The sequence below is a fragment of the Episyrphus balteatus genome, chromosome 1 (assembly GCF_945859705.1).
Source record: "Episyrphus balteatus chromosome 1, idEpiBalt1.1, whole genome shotgun sequence".
Classification (NCBI taxonomy): Eukaryota; Metazoa; Arthropoda; class Insecta; order Diptera; family Syrphidae; genus Episyrphus; species Episyrphus balteatus.
The window spans coordinates 140734546-140757200 of record NC_079134.1 but is presented as its reverse complement, the minus strand read 5'-3'; the positions used below and the strand labels follow the sequence as shown (position 1 = coordinate 140757200).

Genomic DNA, 22655 nt, shown 5'->3' with positions numbered 1-22655 from the left:
AAAATAGGCAACCTCTATCCTATACATGCGACCCAATCGTACATTTTATTTAAATTTGTCAATTCGAAAGTATAGTGATCCTCGTAGTTATTAACATTTCTTTCAACAACTATAGAGCTATTCTGTTCCAAACTCAGTCCCTAAAGGAGGTTTACTGTGCAAACCATATTTACCGCTTCAGGACTATGTATCGTACCTGTAACGCTACCATATAGGTACTTTTCTAGTGTATGACCTCCATTAAGAAGATCAATTCATTTCTAGTAAATTTTATAGTAAATTTTTGTTTTCATACTCCACAGTACAGTACTGTGGTTCAAAGCAGCTTTAAGTACTAAAAAGTAGATAAATATTTCCAAAGGAACGCAGCTTTTCGTCGTAAAAACTGTCAGAAAATGAGTTTGAAATCTATCACTTTTTGACTTTTTGCAAAAAGTGGTCGTTGTAGTTATACCTTTAAAGCCTTAACTACATTGGCTCAAAAAGTGAAAAAGTACAAAAGTGTACTGTGTTCATACCCTACTCATGTCATATTCCTCCATTAATGTGTTCCTCCAAAGAACCCAGAGTTCGAATATATTTAACTCCTTACAGAAGCTGAACATTATAATCATCAATTCGAGCAAATCGATGGATGTAGTCACTATACATTATAATTACGATTTCCATATTCAAACTTCCAGGGATTTATCACCAAAAAAAAAAATTATTTTGAAAAAATATTTCCTTTTTGAATTTTAACCGCCATTCATATATTCTTAAAATGTATACTTCCGGTATAAAATTGTACTAGATTCAAAACCAATCAGCTGACAAACAACAAACTTGTTGCTGAAAATAAACGTCAAAAAAAAACCCCAACAACAACAAAAATACTACGAAAATAAACCTCAAAAGAAAATGTCAAACAACAAAAAATTTCCTTCTACCTTCAAAAATCCCCCAAATGTCATTTCGCATCCACTTGTCAGTGTTGATGTTTGTGTAGAAGAGAAATTTTTATTTTTCTTTTTTTTAATTCGGAGGAAAAAGTTGAAAATTTGCAAAATTTATCATTATTTTACGCATCATTTAAATTTGTTATTCATCCACGTGACGTTGATAAGTGATTTCTATATTAACATTATTTATTCAAAAAAAATATAGATTTGGGCTAAAGTTAATAAAGTCACCCAACGAAATACAGTAAAGTTTAAAAGAATTACCCCCAAGAAGAATATCGAAGCAAATTTCATATAAAAGTGCAATAGGATTGTGCTTTAAAATAAAGTGCGTTGTATAATCTCCCACCAAATCAAAGAAAATCAATCAAAATTTATCAAATGGAAGAATTCGTGATGGAGGTCCTCCTGGACGAATGCCAGGAGGCCTTTCCTGATCAAAAAATCCCCGGAAATATCCTAACAAAGATTTACTATGGGGCCAAAATGGATTTGGCCAAAACACTAGTTGCAGCTTTGAATGATTTGCCATCTAGAGAAATGTGCAATTATCTTTTGAATGTGGTAAGTTTTCAATTCAATTTGCTTTGTTATTATTGTTTCTAGGACAAAGGATTCTGGGACACACAGAAGAAACAACAACAATGTCATCTCTGTCAACATATCCACCTGGCTAACATCTTTAATAGATTAATGCGTAGCTTATTGTGGGATTCTACTTTCTAGTATAAACATCGCAAAATACAAAATAGGTGAACGACGGTGGACGCGATTTCGTAGAGATTTTTTTGTTGCTCCTCTTCTCTTTTTGCTTGTGGCCTGTCATAAAATTATTTATAGTGTCAGTGGATGGGCCCTATTTTTAGATCTCTTCTCTCTACTCTGGTGTTTTTGCTTTTGCACTATCATCAGTCGGGTCGGTGTTTTGGGTCTGTTTGGTCTGCCTTTCTCATGATTTTATTGTGTGTACAATGGATACAGACGTGGCGGAGAGCGTAATTGATGATGATGCTAGTTTTGATTCTGATCAAAACAAAAAAGCGTTTATTTGATTGCACATAGAAAAGAGCAGAGAACTAGACTACTTTTGCCTTTTACAGTGCCACCGCAAGGGGGGGGGGGGAGGCATTGACGAGCAATGCCTTACCTTAAACTTAAATTTAAAATGCCCTACCTTAAATATTCTCTACCATCAGTAATGCCCTAATTGAAAATGCCCTTCTTTTAAAAATGCTTCAAAAACTCCCTGCCTTCAAAATACCTTCAAAAATGTCCTACCCAGGGACAATCCCAATATTCAGACCCTGTCCCGATCTGTTCTAATTTCAAAATAATCGGATTTATCCCGATATTCCGTTCCTTAATTCATATGTGTTCAAACTTTCAAAGTAACATTTCCTTGCTAGAAAAGTTTCATAGACGAAAAGTAAAATGATTTGAAAGTCCGCATTAAAAATTAGAAAACTGTCGAATCGCATTAAAATTCTAAGACTTCCAGTTTAAAAAAGGCGTGGGGCGTGGTAACTATATTAATTAAGAGATCCATTAATAGGCAGTTTTTTTTTATTTTTTTTTTTATGGATGAAGACTTTTTCGAGGAATGGAATTTTTACCAATTCATAATTGAAATCCACAAAACTGTAGGGAATAAGTCATACATATATGCAAGGAAAAGTTTAGAATCAGACACGTAATTCTTTTATTTTTTTTTTTTTAATTATTTTTCGATTTCATGTATTTTTTTGCTGTCCCGACTTTTAAGATCTGTTGTCTCGACATTAATAATTTTAACTGGCAGCCCTAGTCCTTCTTATGAAAACGTCCGATTTCCAAAAAAGCTCTAGCTTTAAAAATGCCCTTCTTATAAAGATGCCATACCTTCAAATATCACATGCATTAAAAATATCCTATCTCCAAAATGCCTAACTTATGAAAATGTCCCACCTTCAAAAAAGCTCTAGCCCTATCTTCAAAATTTCAGGCCTTCAAAAATGTCTTACCTTTAAAAATGTCCTACTTATAAAATATGCCCAAATATTTCTCCTTCATGATTATTATAACAAGCCAAACAACTGAAACTATCTCGGACAATAACAAATATATTTCAAAAGATTTAAACAGTTTTTGAAAAGAGACAAACACCGAGAAAAACCGGTATATTAAAGCATAACCTCAAAAGCAGTCAAGAAAACGTTTTTTTTTTTTAATTTTTAACGGTAATTTTTCAAAAAAGAACAAAGTAAATATTTTTGGCTTCGGATTCGATTTTTATGTCGTTTTCGATTATGTCGAATTCCTTTCAATTGAAAAATCGAATTTTCGGCGATCTCGAAGCGAATTTTTTCTGAAAATCATGTTCCATAGAAAAAAATTCGCCTCAAACGAAGCAGAATTCGAATTTTTTTTAATCCCTCTTTTTTGAGAGATTTACACGGATTTGCACACACACTTGGAACATTTGACATTTCTCAAACGTCAAGCTGAAAGTTTTCTTCGTGTTGTTTGTTTATTTGAGAACACCAACTTCAAATAAAGAGTAAATTTTAATTGAATATCGTATTTTTATTGCGGAAAAATATGAAATAAATAAAAAAAAAAAACAATGTGCGATAAAAATATATTTTTTCCTGGCATAGTTCTTGTGAAAAAGTCAAATTACTGTGACTTTTCTTCTCGTAATTATCGTCAGAAAATTTTTTCTCTGTAAAACCACAGCATACGGCCAAAATAATAACCTTCTACTTCATCTTCACTCAGGTCTTAATAATAACTGCAATTTTCTGATTAAAATAAATCTGTATTACCGAAGAAAATAAACAAAATTATTGATCAAAGGAATCTCTGGTTTTATTTTGCAGAAATTGTTTTGGTTTCAGCTTGACGTTCGTGTAAAAATTGTTGTCAAATGACACACATACAATCGCAAAAAGAATTCGGTCTGTTTTCATGTTCCTTTTTAACACCAAAAATGAGGCGATTCAAAAAATTGAAAGGAATTCGACATTAGTTTCACTCAAGGATTTACTCATTCTGAAATCCAATAAAACAGTTTTGTCGTTTTCGATTGGTTTCACTCAAGGATTCACTCATTCTGAAATCGAATGGAACAGGTCAAATCGCTTCCACTCAATTCGTTTTTTTTTTTGTGTTTTTCTCTTAGAGGATATACCTAATACATTGTAACGCCATATGCATGGATAGGGGTCGCTGCCTTCAGTTTTCAGTGCGAGTCCGGTTCCGCAGCTGTAAATAGACACGCTTGTTGATGACAGCCATCAAATGAAAATAAAATGGAGGCATGCACTCATCGAAAAACTTAAAGAAACTATAGCCCTCTATAAAAGCTTCACGGAACTAACAGCACAAGCACTCCATATATTATATCCTCTAATGTCGTTTTCGATTGGAATCACTCAAGGATTCACTCATTCTGAAATCCAATAAAACAGTTTGAATCGCTTGCACTCAATTCTGTTTTTTTGTGTTTGTGTTTGTTTTTCTTTGAAATTTAAAATGTCAAACATGGCATACGATTTGAAAAATAATTAATATTTATAGAAAATTGTACCTAATTCTTAACGAATTAATGGGAAATTCCTTTTGGAAAATATTTTAAAGGCATAATTTATTTGTTTGAAAATAAATTAACAAATTATTTGCAGAAAACAAAAAAAAAATTGAATGGAAAACAGAAAAAAACAATAATTGAGTTTTTCTTTGACATGTAAGTATAAATGTATTAGTGCTTCTTGATTCGATTCTGATTTGAAATCGAGAAGAGAATTTCTCTTTTGAGAAGCGTTCTGGCTGTCATTTTCATGCCAATAAAACGGTATCAGAAGGTTTCTGAATGCTTCCGGACGCTTCTGGACGTCCAATCGAAAACGACATAAGGTTTTTCTTTGAAATTTCAAATGTCAAATATTTATATTAATTCATTTTTCTTTCAAATGAAATGTTTTAAGTTTTTAAAAATTTGTAATGTTGAAGAAATTAATGGGGAAGTTGGTTTCCAAAATATTTTAAGTAAGTTTGAAAATTAATTAAAAATTAATTAATAATTAAAACTTCTTAAACATAGTAAAACGGCATTTTTGTTTCTTTAATATACCGCCAAAATCTAGATTTAGGAAAAAAAAAAAACAAATACCTACATATTATTTTTCCGTTTCATAGTAAAAACTCACACCTGAAATGAAATTCTTTTGGTATATCTAATTTTCGATTGAGATGGCGATGACGTCACAGCGAAACTGTCATAAACCTATCGAGCATACCTTGTTTTCTGTTTATCAAGAACCTCAGAGAATGTCTAACAGACATGAGACTTTTGGCGTTTAAAAAAGAATTCAATAGATCTCATTAAAGTCCTTCGACTTGATAAAATGAGCAATAAAAAAATTTAATTTTAATAAAATTTTATCACTACCACACGTATTAACTTTTTTTTCAACTTTGAATTTTTTAATTTATTTGAAGTTTGGCAAAAAATATTTAAACCTGAATACATTTATGTTTTGCACTTTACCATTTTGACCCTTTCCCACATCAGATTGAATACAAAACTTACCAATGCCCTACCTTATGAGACCGTTGCCCTTCCTTGAATTTAACTCTGTCTACAGGCCTGGCCTTTTATCAAATCGAAAACAAAAAACAAACGAGGCCACTAGCTTCGAAATGGAAATGCTTTGCTCTGTGCATCGTAAAGGAAGATGTTTCTGGTTTCGGAATCTACCTTCTATGAACGTCTATCTCTGTCTAACCTACCTTGTGATTGTCTGCCTCATCTAACCTATACCCAATTTGAGCATTTTTTTTTTTTCTAAATCAAATATCTCAGCTGACTTAGAATTCGGCTGAGGCATTCCGTTTGGCAATGACACTTGCACTCTGAGCTGATTAATTTGTTTATGTTTTTATTTTGTCGATTTTTTCTTCTTTCCCCATATCGTCCCCAATTTGCATCAGCGTCCCTTGATGTGTCGTTTGTCGTTTTGTATTATAATTTATTGAGAAAAAGGGAGAGTAGGTATAAACGTTGATGCAAAATTAAAAAGGTGAACATCAAAGTATTGCAAAATACTTTTTTTTGTGCGCTTTGAATACATTTTTAGGTGTATAGCAAAAGTGCTATACTTTTTCTCAGGTATTATGATAGATATACTTATTAAAAAGGCAAAAAATAATAATATCTGCATAAAATCATAACGTGGGAATGCATGCAATTTTAAAATAAATTTAAAAATCTTGCAGGTAAATGTAATTTTTGTAATTTTATAGGTATTTAAAAAAGTTTAATAACATAAATTCGGAACCATTTTCATGCATAACCTTGAAATACGTCTTCTGAAATAAAAAAGATTCAAATTGAAATTGATCCATGAAAGGGATCCATAACTTAAAGACAGAGAGCTACGTTGTTCTCAATATCTTTCGCTATAAACCTCATCGCCTCTATCTAAAAGCCTACTTGAACTTTAGACTGAGATCTATGAAAATCATCTTGGCAAGCAAGAGCTAAATGGAGTCTAGTTTTAGTTTTAGGACCGCATCTTTAATATTGCCCAGTTCCATAATGTACATAACTTCTCCTCCATTCGTCCTTCTCAAAAAAATTTTTGCTGGTGAGATTTATACATATTTACTCCCACATAGGTGACCTTCTTGAAGTTTCTGCTCTCAACAAACAAAGACTTTTGTCCTAGGTGATGGACAGATGTTTGTTTGTTTATTAATAGCATGTACTTAGTTTTGCTTTCTATGCGGTTCATAAAATAATTTAATTAATTAATTTAGAAAAAAAATGTTACGCATACGCTACAGTGACCATTTAACTTTATATTTAGCAAATTGACATAAAAATATAATTAAAGTAGAATTAAATCTTGCATTTGCATTATTATAAATTTCAGAAAAGGAAACCAAATTTTTGTTCTATGTATTTTTCATTATAACTTTGAAAAAATCAACTCCTATTATTATAAACTTTTGTTCCCAGAAATAAAAATATTCAGAATACGTTTTATTTAGTTCGGAGCCAGTAAAAAGTTGAAAATAATATAAAAATATTCTATTGTTAGTGGAGTATATTAAGATTTATCCCTCGGAATCCAGGGAAAGTCGATGAATCTGTAAAACGAGTATTAAGCTTTATTATTAAAAAGCCAAACAAAAAAGTTTAAAAAAAAATGTCACCGCTCTCGATTACAACAATTTTTAAGGGCGGTTTGCTGAAAAATATGTCATTCCGTATGAAATCGTTCAATCGGAATTGCTGTCTCATTTTATATTTTACTCAAGCTTTGTAGGGATGATCTCTAGGACTGTAAGGAAGCAAATCCATGATGATTTAATTTTAAGTTGCGTGGTTTCCCTGCTACACACGTTCGAACTTTTTAAAAACGTCATTTTCATGTTACTATAGTTTTGCGTCTCTTAACCCTTTGTTCCCGGAGTAACTTTTTTTTAAATTTTTTTCACGAAAAATTCCAAAAATCTTGAGAAAAAGTTTTGATATTTTCTAATAACACACCAAAACGAAAAAATAATGATTGAACTAGTAATAACATTGTATAAGGAATGTTTTGAGCTGAGAGTACAAAAGTTGAAGTCCATTTTTTAGTAAAAAAACTAAAAGATAAAAATGCGCGTACAAACCAATGTGTTTTACCAAAAAGTCTTATTAATCTAGTATTTAGATTGGAAAATCAAATTTTTTGATGAAAAACATGTTCATATATTCCATAGATTGAAGAACCATTACAATCATTCTCTTTCAGTGTTACCGTTATTTAATTTTATAGCTCTTAGCTTAAAGCTACTTGAAAAATTGAGAAAGCCCTCAGAAATCCTGCATTTTTTTAACTTAATTTTAACTTTTATACAGATATTAAATTTTTTGTTGGTCGTACTACTCATAATGCAATAGCTCATGCAATAATTTTCAAATTTTGGTTATTGCAATAAAAAATAAAAAATAATTAATAGGTGGTTGCATGGTGAAACCACTAGGGAGCAAAGGGTTAAAGGTATTTTGTTTTTGTTTGAAACGGTATTTTAAAGTTTAAGAATAATATTTTTTCAATAAATATTAGAAAATTATCCCTGAATTAAAAACAATTTTTTTTAAAACTGGTAATTTAGCTGATTTCTTATGGTTTTTGACTGGCTCCAGAACCTTGGTTATTATATGTACGAGGCTTATATTTACCAAATATTAAATATAGATATTTTTTAACAAAAACAAATCTTAAATCAACTCGATAGCTGTACTCCTAATGCAAACATTTTTAGCTCAATGTTTTGAGTTTTTGAAAAAAAAAAACACTTTTAAGTGATTTCCCACAATTTGACTAAAGATAGAAATATGAAACTTACAGTGTGTTAAGTTCCAGTCTTTAACTTTTAGTCCTACAAATAAAAGTTGTGTTATTTTCATATCTTCCAAGTGTACCGCTTATTTGAAAAACGCTAAAAAGCCAAAATAACCCCAAAATAACATAAGATAAAAGCATGAAATTTCCAGTATATTAAGTTCGTATTCTTAGCTGTATTTCCCAGAAAATTTCGTTTTGATATGTTAATATCTTCTAAGTTCAATTATCAATTAAAACTCCAAAAACGCTAGAAAGCCAGAATAAACCTCTATTTATCTTTTTGTTTAAAGCCTTTTTTTGAAAGATAACTCAGCCACACAAAAAAAAATAAAAGTTCTGATCTGGGGTTGCAACTAGGTTTTTTATTTAGTTTTTGGGTTGCTTAAACCGAATCCGAAGTCTATTTTGCCGTATAACGTCAGGTTTTTGAGATATCCTCAAAAAATGTCAGATAAGAACTTATTTTTTTTTAGTTTAGACATTTTTTGAGGATATTTAGCGACCCAAAAACTATATGAAAAACCTAGTCGCAACTCCAGATAAGAACTTTTGTTTTTTTGGTTTTGACATTTTTTTAGAGATATCTCAGAAACCTGACGTGATAGGGCGAAATTGACTCCGAATCTGGATTCAGCGATCCAAAAACTATATGATTAACATATTCGCACATCCAGATCAGAGAAAAAAATTTTTTGTTTTCGTGAAATTTTTTGAGGTTATCTTGTGATGGGGCAAAACGGACTTTGGATTCGGTTTCAGCGACCCAAACACTATATGAAAAACCTAGTCGCAACCCCAGGTCAGAACTTTTATATTTTTTTTGTGTGGCTGTGTAATTCTTTAGCAGATAGCCCATAAGAGAAGGCGGGAATAATATCCGTTTCAGCGGGTTTGTGTATTTCAAGATTTCTCAAGACTTACGCTTTGGTTTATTTAACTTGCTAAAAATTTGATTGATTAAAACAACACCATACCGCTGCATCATGGAATCCTTTAAATCAATCAACAAACTCATGTCAAAAAAATGTACATTACCAAGCTGCAGTGATAAATTGAATTTTAAGACCCATTAGCCTAGTTTCGTTTGTTGAACCTTAACCAATTTTCTTAAAATACGTGAAATTAAATGGGAACCATAAATTTCATTTTATATGTTTTCTTTTTCCAGCATGCAAAATATCAGGGTTGAACTGAAGAAAAAAACCGTTTTATATTGCCTCAATTAAAAAAAGATTTTTTATTTCAACGCAATTAATAGCATTACATCTTGGTGTAAGGACAAAAGAAATTCCGTAGTTCGTCCAAATTGGTAAAGACTTTGTCCACAAAAAATAAATCTCTTTATTTTACTTTATTTACGCTTCTTAAAGTATTTAAAAAAAAATTTCAGCAGCTGCAACGTCATTCACCCACCTATATACAAATACTTTGGTTGGTACTAAATCGACAGATAAACATTAGGTCAATGGTTTATGTCAGATATCACGAGTGAGTTCTTTGAAAACAAAGTTTATACGGAAATTTTTCATTTTTCTTTCAAATACGCGAATTCCAAATATACCTATTTAAACACACGCTGCTCTTCTCAGCTTGTTCTAGGCATGTTTTCTTTTTCAAAACAAAATAAAAACAAAAAATATTCAAACAAAATATAAAGAAAACGAAAAATATTAAAAATTCGCACTGTGTGGAACGGAACGAGGAAACAAAGAGCTATTCACTCTAAAAATAGTTATTTCTCATACAACGCGTTTTCACATAAAGAGAATCAATTTTTCATCACCATGCCCTCCTTTCTTTACCTCCTCAATTCAATTCCACTAAACGAACACCGAAAAATTAATCATTTTCAACTGAAGGACCTTGATTTTGAAAAATTCTGAGAATAATTTTCTCACATTTTGGTGTTTACCTGTTTTTGTGTTTCCAAAACGTGGAAAATTTTTACCCAAAAATTAAAAACTTATGTTTATATGACTATTAAAATGGTTTTTACTTATAAATTATATCGCAACTAATTATAATTAATTTCAAATTTGTGAAATAGTAAACAAAACAGAATGGTTTTTTTTTCTCTCTGGCTTTTAATTTGTAAATAAAATAGCGTGAGAACTAATTCGCATGGTAGTTTTGTGGAATCTTTTTGTTTTTTTTTTGTTGTTTTTGAATGATGACAACGAACGAGTAGAAAAATATAATTATTAAAACGTATATAAGATCGTTGTTTATGGGTTTTTGTATATAATGAAACTCTGTGATTCTGAATGAATATATTTATATATTTATAAAGATGATCCGTATCTGATGAAATTGCCGTTGGATGTATCATTTCACGAGTTAATCATGGCTCGTTGAAATTAAACCAAACATTTAAGAAAATATAATAAGAAAGAAATAATTTAATTTTCTTAAACATAAGAAAATGTCATTGTTCTTTGAACTTTGCTGGGATTTTTAAGGCATTTAAATTTCTTAATTTATTTCCATTAAATGGTCACATGAAGGAAAAAAATGGTACAAGATTATATAGCCAAAACACTTTTTAATAAAAATAGGCCTTAAAAAGTTTATTATGTATATGTATGTACACTCCTTTTCATCAGAATAGGTACACAACTTTTCAAATGTTCATTAATCGTTTGTCCCCAATAGTGATGCGTGACCTAACAAGGTTTTATTGTTTTTTGATAGTTTAAGATGTTAGGAAAAGCAACGGCTAAAATTGTTTCAAAATGGACCATAACTTTCGCATTGTTTTTCTTGTAAAGTATTTTTTGAGGAAAAATCTAATTATTTTTTTCTTCATCAGAATAGGTACACTAGACTGGGCCAAAAAAATAAAATATTTTTTTTTTTGAAAGTTACTTCGAAAATCTTGTTCAGGATGATGAAAAAAAAATTTGGTGAAAACTTGAGCCGTTAAAAAAAATTTTAAGAGGTCTATCATCGGTGTTTTTTATTTTTATACATGATATGATGTTTTACAACAGAACTGCTAGACGATCAAAGTAAAAAAAATTTCTGTTCATTTTTTCTTATATAAAATTAAATTTCCTACAAAAAAGATCTAATTGAAAATTTTCGTCAGACGAGCCGTATTCGAGTAATTAAGCTTTTTAAATCGAAGTGTTTTTTCAATTTGCCTGTTTCACTTTGGAATTTTGTGATGAGCAAATAAGTGAATAGAAAAATAAAACCTCGACAGATTCTTATAGGAAATTTAATTCTCTACAAAAAAGGTCTCATAGTAATTTTCCCTAAATTGAGTTTTGAAGAAGTTATTCACGATTTAAATCGAGAAAAAAATTAAAAAATCAATTTTCAATTTCAAAATTTTCTAATTCACTGAAAATTCAATATTTTCAAATTAGCAAGATGTTTTCTTGTAGGGAAATTAAACGTTCTATAAAAAGTTTCTTGGCAGCAAATTAATTGCTTTAACCGTTAAGAAGATATTCGTATCAAAACCAATGCCCACTGATTTCAATAGTTTTCTTATGACAAGTATGCATTTGCGATTTGAATACGATTATCTTCTAAACGGTTAAAGCAATTAATTTGCTGCCAAGGAACTTTTTATAGAACGTTTAATTCCCTACAAGAAAACATCTTACTAATTTGAAAATATTGAATTTTCAGTGAATTAGAAAATTTTGAAATTGAAAATTGATTTTTTAATTTTTTTCTCGATTTAAATCGTGAATAACTTCTTCAAAACTCAATTTAGGGAAAATTACTATGAGACCTTTTTTGTAGAGAATTAAATTTCCTATAAGAATCTGTCGAGGTTTTATTTTTTTTCTATTCACTTATTTGCTCATCACAAAATTCCAAAGTGAAACAGTCAAATTGAAAAAACACTTCGATTTAAAAAGCTTAATTACTCGAATACGGCTCGTCTGACGAAAATTTTGAATTAGATCTTTTTTGTAGGAAATTTAATTTTATATAAGAAAAAATGAACAGAAATTTTTTTTACTTTGATCGTCTAGCAGTTCTGTTGTAAAACAGCATATCATGTATAAAAATAAAAAACACAGATGATAGACCTCTTAAAATTTTTTTTAACGGCTCAAATTTTCACCAAATTTTTTTTTCATCATCCTGAACAAGATTTTCGAAGTAACTTTCAAAAAAAAAAATATTTTATTTTTTTGGCCCAGTCTAAGGTACACCCTTGTTATCTTTAATGTTTTTGATGATTTCGAGCAAATTTACCATTAAAACAAATAACTGGACTTTCCTAAGTGTTATTTAATAATCCTACTGCCATTTTGAAAAACATGGGTGGATTAAAATCTCTAAATTTGCGCGAAAACACCTAAAGAAAAAAAACAAACAATGAAGGATCCACCAGTACCTACTGGTATGGTTTAAAAAAATTACGAATTTTGAATATGCTCTATACAGACTTCAGATACAAACATTCTGGTGTTAAAAAGAACGAATGGTGGTAAAAAAATGCAAAAAAACACTCTTAAACGAGTAAATTTTTGCATGTGCTACCAGTTTGGTGGATTAAAGACAAGAATAAAAGTGAAAAACAGTTGTTACTTGTAATTTTAGGACAGTAAATAGAATAGTCATTAGTCCCAATCTTCTTAAATGGCTGAATTTTGAAAAGAGACCATCACTACACCAAGAACAGAATTGTATGCGTTTGAGGTTTTTGAAATCCTTTACCACATGAAAAGTTGAGTGGTATTTCTTGTTATTTTTGGATCAACGGACATTTAATTTTGATGTCCTTGGTGAGTTAAACTATCAGTTTAACATTCTGCGAAATGAGAAACCATTTTGAGACCAACTTCATTGTTAAAAAAGAAGTGTTAAGGCATGGAAGAAAGTAATCTACTACGATAATACAAATAATGAATTTCAAACGTGAAGAATGGTCACAATTATTTGTAAATGCATATTCAAGAAACTTTTCCTTAATTCTCTAGTATTTGTGAACCAGTATTCTGAATTTTTCAACAGGACCACGCCTCCTACCACAAAAAATGCTCTGTAAAATATTGGGAGGAAGTGCAAATTTAAAAAGTACTTCAGTATCTGTCATGGAAAACAACCCTGAACTTTGTTTAAAATGTTTGGAAATGGCTAGCCCGTACTGATAAAATTTGTGATAATCGATTTTAAGACAAAAATATTTCCTAACCCACCATTTAACAATTTAGGGAAGAGATTCAGATAGATTGCATAAAGAGATTTAACAATGCAGTTCCTGGACAGTTTTGTTATTTTTTATGAATAAAAACGCCACTATACAAAAAATAAAATAAGTAAAATACATTTTTAAGAAGAACTTGGTTTAAATTCATTTCATGGACCACTTTCACATCATTTTCTATGTGTACCTATTCTGATGAAACAAAAAAATTACTCAGTTTTTCGATGTGAAATGCTTTGCCATAGAGAAACAAGAAAAATAACCACACGTTTTGAATTATTTTTTTTTTTGCTGATTCTGCTAACATCTTAAACAATGACTTGACATCAAAAAATTATTATTTTTCCTACACTGTAAGGAAAAAACGAGTACTGAACATTTGAAAAGTTGTGTACCTATTCTGATGAAAAGGAGTGTATATGTAAAGTCACTATTTTTTATATTTTACCAAAAAGTTAAGACTTACCGAAAATCACTTGGTTCTAGACATTTGATATCGAGCTTTATCTTTGGATGAGTTTTAAATTATTTTATTGTTTGAAATAAAAAATTAAAACATGTAATTCATACAGTTATTTTGAAAAGTTCAAATTTAATTCATAAAAAATAAGAGAGAGACCAAAATGCAGTAGGTCTTGGTAGATCTAAGAAAAAGAGTTACACGTAGAAAAAAGATATGCTGAAAAAACAAAGATTCTGCTAAGAAGACTTTTGTCTAAAATTAAGCGATCAAATCTTTTTAATTTCTTGAAAGTTAAAATTTTAAAGAATCCACTTAATTTAACAAGAATTTTTTTTAAATTTTATGTTTAATTTTAAAAAGAATCAAAAAATTGGCAGCTAATTGTAATCGATTCTTCAACACTACAATCAGTGTATAGATGCTGAATTCTTGAGTCTTAATGCTTCTACAGCTGTATATGGGAGAGTTCGTAGATTCTAGGTCCTCTTGAGCCTACTTGGAGTAGTTTAATTTTATATGATTAATTTCGTCATTATTATTGCTTTCTTTATATTAGGCAGTACAGTGACATATGTAAGATTTTTAAGAGAACATCCAATTAATGAGCCATTATATTTCAAAGTGGTATAAGTGCATGTAAAAGAACCATTCAATTAACTTCAAAAGTACTCGCAACTGTACAATATCGCTTTTCTAAACAAAGAATTGCAGCCAATGTATGTGTTAGTTACTCAATTTTAATATATAAACAAAAAATCCGTTAAATTTTTGTTTTTGATTGAAAAATTGATATTCTGTGGAAAGAATGCAAAATGTGACTTATCACTTTCAAATATAACGACTCAAATAGTTTTTGAAAAATCAATTTTCAACCCCAGAGTTTTGAAAAATTTAATTTTCAATAATGCGGCAATATTGTACGGCAAACCTATCACATTTTTTATCTGAGCCATACGTTTCCTACACACAAAATTAAGTGCGTATCATGGGATCTTAAACCATAAAAATCGAAACAATATTGGCAAAGATACATCCTGCTTTATAATCTTTTTCCTTTCGACTTGGTCACTGTGGCGTATGTGTAACCTTTTTGTATTCATTTAGAAGAGATAAAGTATTAAAATAATTTCAAGTTTTCATTAGTTAATCAAAATCAAACAAATTGATCTTTAATAACTTCACTTACTTTAACATAATTTGCCTGTTGTTGCGTAAATGTGAAAAAAAAATAAATTTTTGAAACCAAATGTCTTAAAATATTGTTGAAAAGGTCTATGTATCTTCTTTCGAAAATAAAGATATCTTAAATTGATGAAATTTTAATGCATCTAAAGTTTTCGCATTGAATGAACCTCAAAAAAGGTTTTTTTGGGCCGCGCCGGCGGGCGTACTATTTTTTTTTTTTTTGTAACAAAGTGTAATAAGAAGCGAATTGACATAAAAATTATTTTCACGACTGGGAGAAGTGACAATTGCTCTGCAAGAAAAGAATTTTTTTAATATATGCAATGAAAATATGTAAATAAAATAATGTTAACATTTAATAAAAAAGGGTATTTAATATGTATTTCATAATCTGAGGCAATCCCATAATTTTTCTTTGTGTTCAAAGAATTTTACATTTTTGTCCATTAAAATACACTTGCCGTCAAAAAAATCGGATCGCTGACAATGATTGATTTTTTTTGTTGGTGTTTTAATCAATTTTGCTGCATTTTTTGGATGAGTAGTAATAGTTTCAGCAATTACACATCGTCTCAATAAAAATTCATCTCCGCAACTTTTTTTCTTGGGAGAAAAGTCATAAAGACCAAAAAAAAGCTAATTATGGTATATTCGACTGACTGATCTAATAGACCTTATCCCTTTAAAATTTCAAACTACTTTGTTCATTAAGTGAAAATCATTTTTTTAGGGATTCAAAATTTAGTTGGTTAAAATTATTTCCATAAGGCTTGAGTTTACTGGAAACGCATCGGTTTTAATACTTTTAACAGTTACAATTGCACCGAAATTCTTCTATATCTACTTTTTAAGAAATCGAACTTGAGAGACAAACATTTATCATCTTCTGAATCATATTTACTTTATTTTCCTAATTCAATCTATTTTTTCTTGCAGAAATTTGAAGAAAAAGATGGCCAATCCGTCACACCACTCGTATTGGCAGCAAAATCTGGCAACACAAATTTTGTTCGAACCCTTTTGTCACATTATGATTTAGATACAGAAATCGAATGCAATGTAATATTTGATGGCATTGTAGTCTATGGAGCCACAGCACTATGGGTAGCAGCTGGAATGGGTAAGTCCACATTTCCATTCCCACTTAAGATTTAATTTAAAAATCAATTCCAATTACACTTATAGGCCACTTGAATATTGTTAAGTTCTTAGTGCAAAAAGGGGCTGATTTAAATCATAAAACAAAAGCACATTCTTCACCATTGCGAGCTGCTTGTTATGAAGGTAATTAACCTCGGTGATTTTTTTTTTTAATATTGCTTAAATTTTGATTTTCTATTTTTTAGGAAGGCTTGATATTGTTAGATATTTAATTGAACATGGAGCTGATGTTAATTTGGCTAATACCTGGAATAATACTTGCATTATGATTGCAGCTTATAAAGGTCACTTACTTGTTGTAAGGCGCAGATATAATAAAGATTATGTTCAATCGTTCTTAAACGGATGCCATTTTTCTGTTCTTTTAGGTTGATACTCTTTTGAAAAAAGGCGCTGATCCTAATGAAAAAGCCCTCTGTGGTGGAACGGCTCTTCATTATGCTGCTGAATGTGGTTATTTGGAAATATGCCAACTGCTTCTTGACCATGGGGCTAAAATACAGAAAAATGAAGATGGCTTGACACCAGTTCTACATGCCGCTGAGCGGTCACATGAAAATATTGTTGAAATGTTCATCAATCGACCAGGTTTAATGAATAAAGAAGAAGTAAGTTTGACAAAAAAGAAAAGAAATTTACTTAATTTTGTATTTTTCTTTAGAAAATCGAAGCTTTAGAACTGATGGGAGCATCATTTGCTAACGATAAGGATAACTACAGTGTTGTAAAAGCCTTCCAGTACATGATGAATGGCATGGAACTTCGTTTTCAGGATCCAGATAATATAATCCGAAAACGGACAATACAGCCTGTTCCTGCTTATGACAATTGGATAGAAACCGAAACAATTGAAGATCTTCAAGCTATTAGACTGAATCATCACTCCATTCATATGGAATCATTAACTGTAAGAGAACGTATATTAGGTAAACGCCATCCAGACCTGCCACAGCCAATTGTATACAGAGGTGCAGTTTTTGCCGACCAGGAGAGGTTCGATATGTGTTGTAATTTATGGAATTATGCAATTGATTTACGAATGGCTACTGATGTAAGAAAAAGACCCCTTTTGTTGAAATTATTGTAAACTTTTTGATCTCTTCCAGCTATCAGTCGAAAGGGATTTGCTGAGATTTGCTCAACTCTTTTCACAAATGGTACGATTGGAACAGAATTTAGACATTTGTGTTGCTATATCAGTGTTATCCAAGTGCCAACAAGAAATTGCAAATAACCAACGAAAAATGGCAAATCCTGGACCTAAAGATAGTGTTCCACGAATACTTGTTAGTATATTTTTTATATAACTATTTTCTTATTTTTTTAATTTTATAAAAATTTCATTTTAGGATGAATATGATTCAAATATTATCACTGCCCTTTATCTCATAAAAATAATCACAATTCTACTTAATAACAAAACACGTGTTGGAATTCAACAAGTTGAATTATTGTATACGTCAATTTCGAATCTAATTCGAATGAATGCAAAGATTAGAGATGGACAGACTTTATTGCATAGAGCTGTTAATGGAGTTACACCACCTGATGATTTTTATACCAACGAAATTTGTAGGTGAGTGTATTTTTTATAATAACGGTATCGGTATATAAAGTTGATAACTTTGACAATGAAATCTTGAATAAGCATTTAAATTTTATTAAAAGCAAAATGTTGGGCATAAATATGTTACGGGAAATTGTTAGTTATTAGATATTAAATGGTGCATGAAATTAGACTTAGAGAACCTAACTTTTAAGGTATCATGAAAGGTAAGGTTAAATCAATGGGGAGATAGTTGGATCGGTTACCGTCACTATAAAATCTGGCAAGATGCGTTATTGATTTGTGAGAAATACGTCTTCAATAGTATTTTATCCATGTTAGAAATTCTATTGTATTTAAGATTATTAGAAATTTTGATTTTGAAAGTCGTTTGGATGTTTTTTTTTTAAAAAGGTTTTTTTGTTCTAAAAATTTTCAAATATTTCAAAAAAAAAATTGATGCCAATAAAAAGTAAATATTAATTAAAAAGTCCGTTTTCAAAAAATTGGTTTTTAAAAAATATAATTTGAACTTTTTTTAAACTTAAAATTTTTTTTTTTTAATTCTTATTTTTGAAATTATAATTACATAAACGTTTTTGTTCTGATTATTAAAATCAGTTGTGTCATTTACGAGAAAGTCAGAAACCCGTTCTAGGGGTTAAAAGCACAATCTTATTTGCCACATAGCATGTACATTTTGCTTTTGAAAAAAAAAACAACCTTTTCCATTGTGTGTCGTATGGCAAGTAACGATAATTTTGGTGCTAACAAAAAATTACAATTTCCTCTCTAGCAAATGAAAAAAAACTATTAACAACGAATTTAATTTTGGTACATTTTTTTTAAGGATTTAAAAAACCTACAGGCTTTTTTAGATCGCTTCCCCCGGCTTACATTTTTTTCGACATTTAACCTTGAATAACTTTTATGGAATTTTCAGGTGCTTTTGACACTTTACTTTTATCAATGTTTCGGGCTTTTCGGTCGGGCCACCCGCTAAATTTGTTCCACTTATCTATTCGATTAACGTTGTGAAATTTCAATTCGCTATCTTAAGCGCAAGAGGGTGCTAGTAACAGTTTAAATTTTAGGTTTTGTAGTTAATCTTGATTAAAAAATTATTTTTTGTTATTTTTTAAAGAAAATATTTTATTCAAGTTTTACTTGTCTTTATAAAACATACAAAATATTTTTTTTTTCGAAAAAAAAGTGAGCAATAATTTAAAATAATAATAAGCAAAATGTGCAAAAAAAGTCTGTGTACTACCTGTTGACGAAATTTACTTGTAAGTGGCCCCAGAAATTTTTATTTTGATATTTTTTTCAGAATATGTACAACAACCACACTTTCAAGCAATTTTTAACTTAAAAAAAAAATATTTTTTTTACTTTTTTACAAAAAAATAATTTTTTTCAATATCGATCAGCACCCCCTTCTATATAAGATAGAAGGCTAAATACCAATAGTATGTGGGTGGCCCAACGTTTATTTGAAAATTTTATTTTTCCCATAAAAGCGTGGACCACTCTACCCAACACATATTTACTGGAAATAGTCCGTTAAAAAAAACCGACTTCTACTGGTTTTCTCACGGATTCTATAATCGAAATGAACGAAAGAATTATGAAAATTGGTGCACCCAGTCCAAAGTTATGAGGTAAAAACATATAAAAAAAATACAGACGAATTGATAACCTCCTTCTTTTTGGAAGTCGGTTGAAGGTGAATTCCAGTAAGATTTTTTGGATTTTTACTGAGACTGCACTTCAAAGTCTTACTTAAAAAAAGGCTTATCTTATCTCATCTTTAGTCTTTTAGGTAAGACGTTTTGAATCCATTTATTATGATTTGCTTACTTTACCACGGTCCTAGCTGCCGATCAGGGCGTTGGGAAAAAGTGTAACAGTTTATTTTGCTGTAGTAGTTTCTTTACAAGAAATTAAATCACAAGGCTTCTATTTTGGTTGTCATTGAACTGTATTTTTATCTTTTAGTAGAATTTCGGACACTATCCTAAGCATTACTGAACGCTTATTGTGCTCCTTCACTTCTTTTTGAAAATTGACAATTCCTTGGTTTAAAATCAATAGATGTGTCTCATTGTATCTGGCCATAAACTTTTTGTGGTCAACTATACAAATTTGAGTGAAAAGAGGTTGACATCGATCGAAATTTTTGTTTTATTATTTCCAAGAGATCCGACCACCGTGGAATAAATATAGTCTAATTTTTTAAAATTACACAAATATTTATTTATTTTTGTTTTGTTTTGTAGATTCCCTTGTTACAAAACAGCTTTATTGTTAGTTCATGTTGGCGCACCTGTCAATGCTGAAGATCTTGAAAGAAATACACCTTTACACGTATTAATATCAAGTGTAAGTTTTCTTTATAATTTGACTATCATTCAAGTATATCTAAAGTTTAATAAATTATCTTATAGATTCGTCGTGATAATACTCTAGTTATAAATCAGGCTGAAAAAATCATCAAACTTTTCACAGAGGCTGGCGCACACTTGGACGCTGTCAATTCACTTGGACTCACACCTGCACAATTAGCTTCAGTTTGTAAGTTTAATTTACTACAAAACTTTTTTTCCTATAATAAATAATTGTTCCTTTTTATCTTATAGCCTCCCTCAGTAATATGATGGCGATATACCAAAACAAATCCATCACCCTCAAGTGTCTTGCAGCGCGGAGTATTGCCTTTTATAAGCTCAAATATAAAAACAATATACCAAAAAGTCTTGAAAATTTCATACAAATCCATAGTGCAGATAAACCAGAAGTTTGATTAAAGGCTGTTTTTTTTTTCAAAAATAAAAAATTAAATCTAGGAGTGATTTTCAATGCAAAGAGCTGTGAATTTGTGTTAAACATAAAAACATACATAATAATGTAATTATATACTTTTTGTTCTAACGATAAATGTCTTCATAGTTTGTAAATATGTAATGACAAAACGATAAGAAAAAAAAAAAAAAAACTTACGAAATTAAGTCTAAAGAGTAAAGCTTAAAGAGAGAGAGAGGGAGAGAGAAAAGATAAAGCTTGTGTCTTATGCATTAATGTATCCAATAACCCTAGATTCTCGATATTTAAAAAAAAAAAACGAATTTATTTATTATTATTATTTTTTTATACAATTTATCACACATTATTTATTTTTTATACGACAATGATGTAAATTTGTTTTAATTTTTAAATTTTATAATTGAGAGCACTCATTACGATAAAAATACTAACTTATTACTTCTATGATGAATACCACTAAGAACTGATATTGCTGGCATATTATAACAAAAACTAATAAGAATACACTTTTATATTGTATTGAGCTTATACTATATTGTATAGTAATAAAAAAAAAAAATACATAAATGCAAAAGAAATATGTACAAACCTTAAATGTTATTGTTTTTATTTCACTGGATTCACAGGATAAGTTTGCTCACTACGAACTCATATTTTAAAACAAAAACTTGTTTCGAGCCTTGGATCAGAAGTAAATTTTGATTTTGATTCATGAATACAGCTCAAAGAAAACTTTCTTTTAATGTCTCATAGATTTAGAAGGAAAATTTTCAAAATGCATTTTTTTTCGAAAATCAAAACAAAAAAAACTATTTTCATTTTTTTTTTTTATATGATTTCAATTTTTGTTAGTCTAAGAAATTTTTAACTTTTCTTTTCTTAGGTTCATTCAACTCCTTTAAGTGAATAGTAAATAAGATATAATAAACTAAGTCGAAACATGTCCTCTCAAATAGTAACTGAAAACCTTCAAACCAAAATGGTCGCAATCCTTAGGTGCATTTTTTTCCTCTCACTTCTTTCCCTATTATCTATATTCTATATAAATTGAAATTAATCGATTTGAAATTGAAAGCGCGGGGAGGGGGTATCATATTATTGCTTGTTGTATTTGCATTACTTTGAAGTCTTTATCTTAAAAATTGTAAGAGAGTTAAAAAAACACAGCCTTTTTTACAAACAACTACCGAAATGGGTCACTGTGGCGTATGTGGAATATCTTTTTTTTTCTCCTGAAAATTTCAACATTTCTTGTATCAAAATTGTATAACAGCCCAATTAATTAAACCCAATGGAATTGATTTACTAAAAAAAACTTAACTTAAACATTGAATTGAATTTTAGGAATTGAAATGAGGTTACGTGCAAAGGATTTTACTAAGTTCAATTCGAAGTCAATTAGAGCTGGATTCTAGCTTCAGCAGCATTCAAAAAGTATCATTTTTATACTATATTATATTAACAAATTAAAAAAAAGAAAAAGAACTTTCCACTAGAAAGATTCAATTTTATTTTAATCGATTGGACATTTATTATAAATACAAAACACATCTTCTATTGTTATTTATTTTTCTTCTGAAATCTCATTTAGGATGAAATGTCTGAAAATTTTCTAAGAACTAAGTTTAGTTTTTTTTTTGTAAGGTAAAAGTATTAGAACGTAAACATTAATTTACATAGTACTTATTTTCTTTTATAAATTGTGTTATAATTTTTTGCTTTGCTTTGTTTTTTTTTTTATCTTTTTTGTAAATTTCTATAAATCACAGATATTTTTTTTTTAAGATTCGATCTTATTCAAACAAAATATTATATACATTTCTTAAAGATGAATTATATCCGCGTTGTTAACTTTATTTTTTTTTGATTCTGTATGATATGAATATCTTTTTTTGTTTTTTAGAAATTATGTATGAAAGTTAAAAAATTATAACAATTTAGTCTTATCATAGTAATTATCTTGTATCTTTTTTTTTTCAATTAG

General features: G+C 29.6%; 1 protein-coding gene across 1 annotated transcript; it reads left to right on the top strand.

The window, feature by feature from the left end:
- Positions 1 to 947: 947 nt before the first annotated feature.
- On the top strand, positions 948 to 21254 carry LOC129907175 (protein fem-1 homolog B). Its single transcript, XM_055983263.1, has 11 exons — positions 948 to 1505; positions 16078 to 16261; positions 16327 to 16425; positions 16488 to 16600; positions 16671 to 16910; positions 16964 to 17353; positions 17409 to 17588; positions 17652 to 17878; positions 20128 to 20230; positions 20296 to 20422; positions 20488 to 21254. The coding sequence occupies exons 1-11, from the start codon at positions 1323 to 1325 to the stop codon at positions 20649 to 20651; spliced, it is 2010 nt and encodes a 669-aa protein (XP_055839238.1). The 5' UTR covers positions 948 to 1322; the 3' UTR covers positions 20652 to 21254.
- The last annotated feature ends 1401 nt before the right edge of the window (positions 21255 to 22655 follow it).

Coding starts and splice junctions, on each gene's coding strand:
- LOC129907175 (XM_055983263.1), top strand. CDS start 1,323: ATGGAAGAATTCGTGATGGAGGTCCTCCTGGACGAATGCCAGGAGGCC. Junction 16,262..16,326: donor ATGGGTAGCAGCTGGAATGG/GTAAGTCCACAT, acceptor TTACACTTATAG/GCCACTTGAATATTGTTAAG. Junction 17,589..17,651: donor ATAGTGTTCCACGAATACTT/GTTAGTATATTT, acceptor ATTTCATTTTAG/GATGAATATGATTCAAATAT.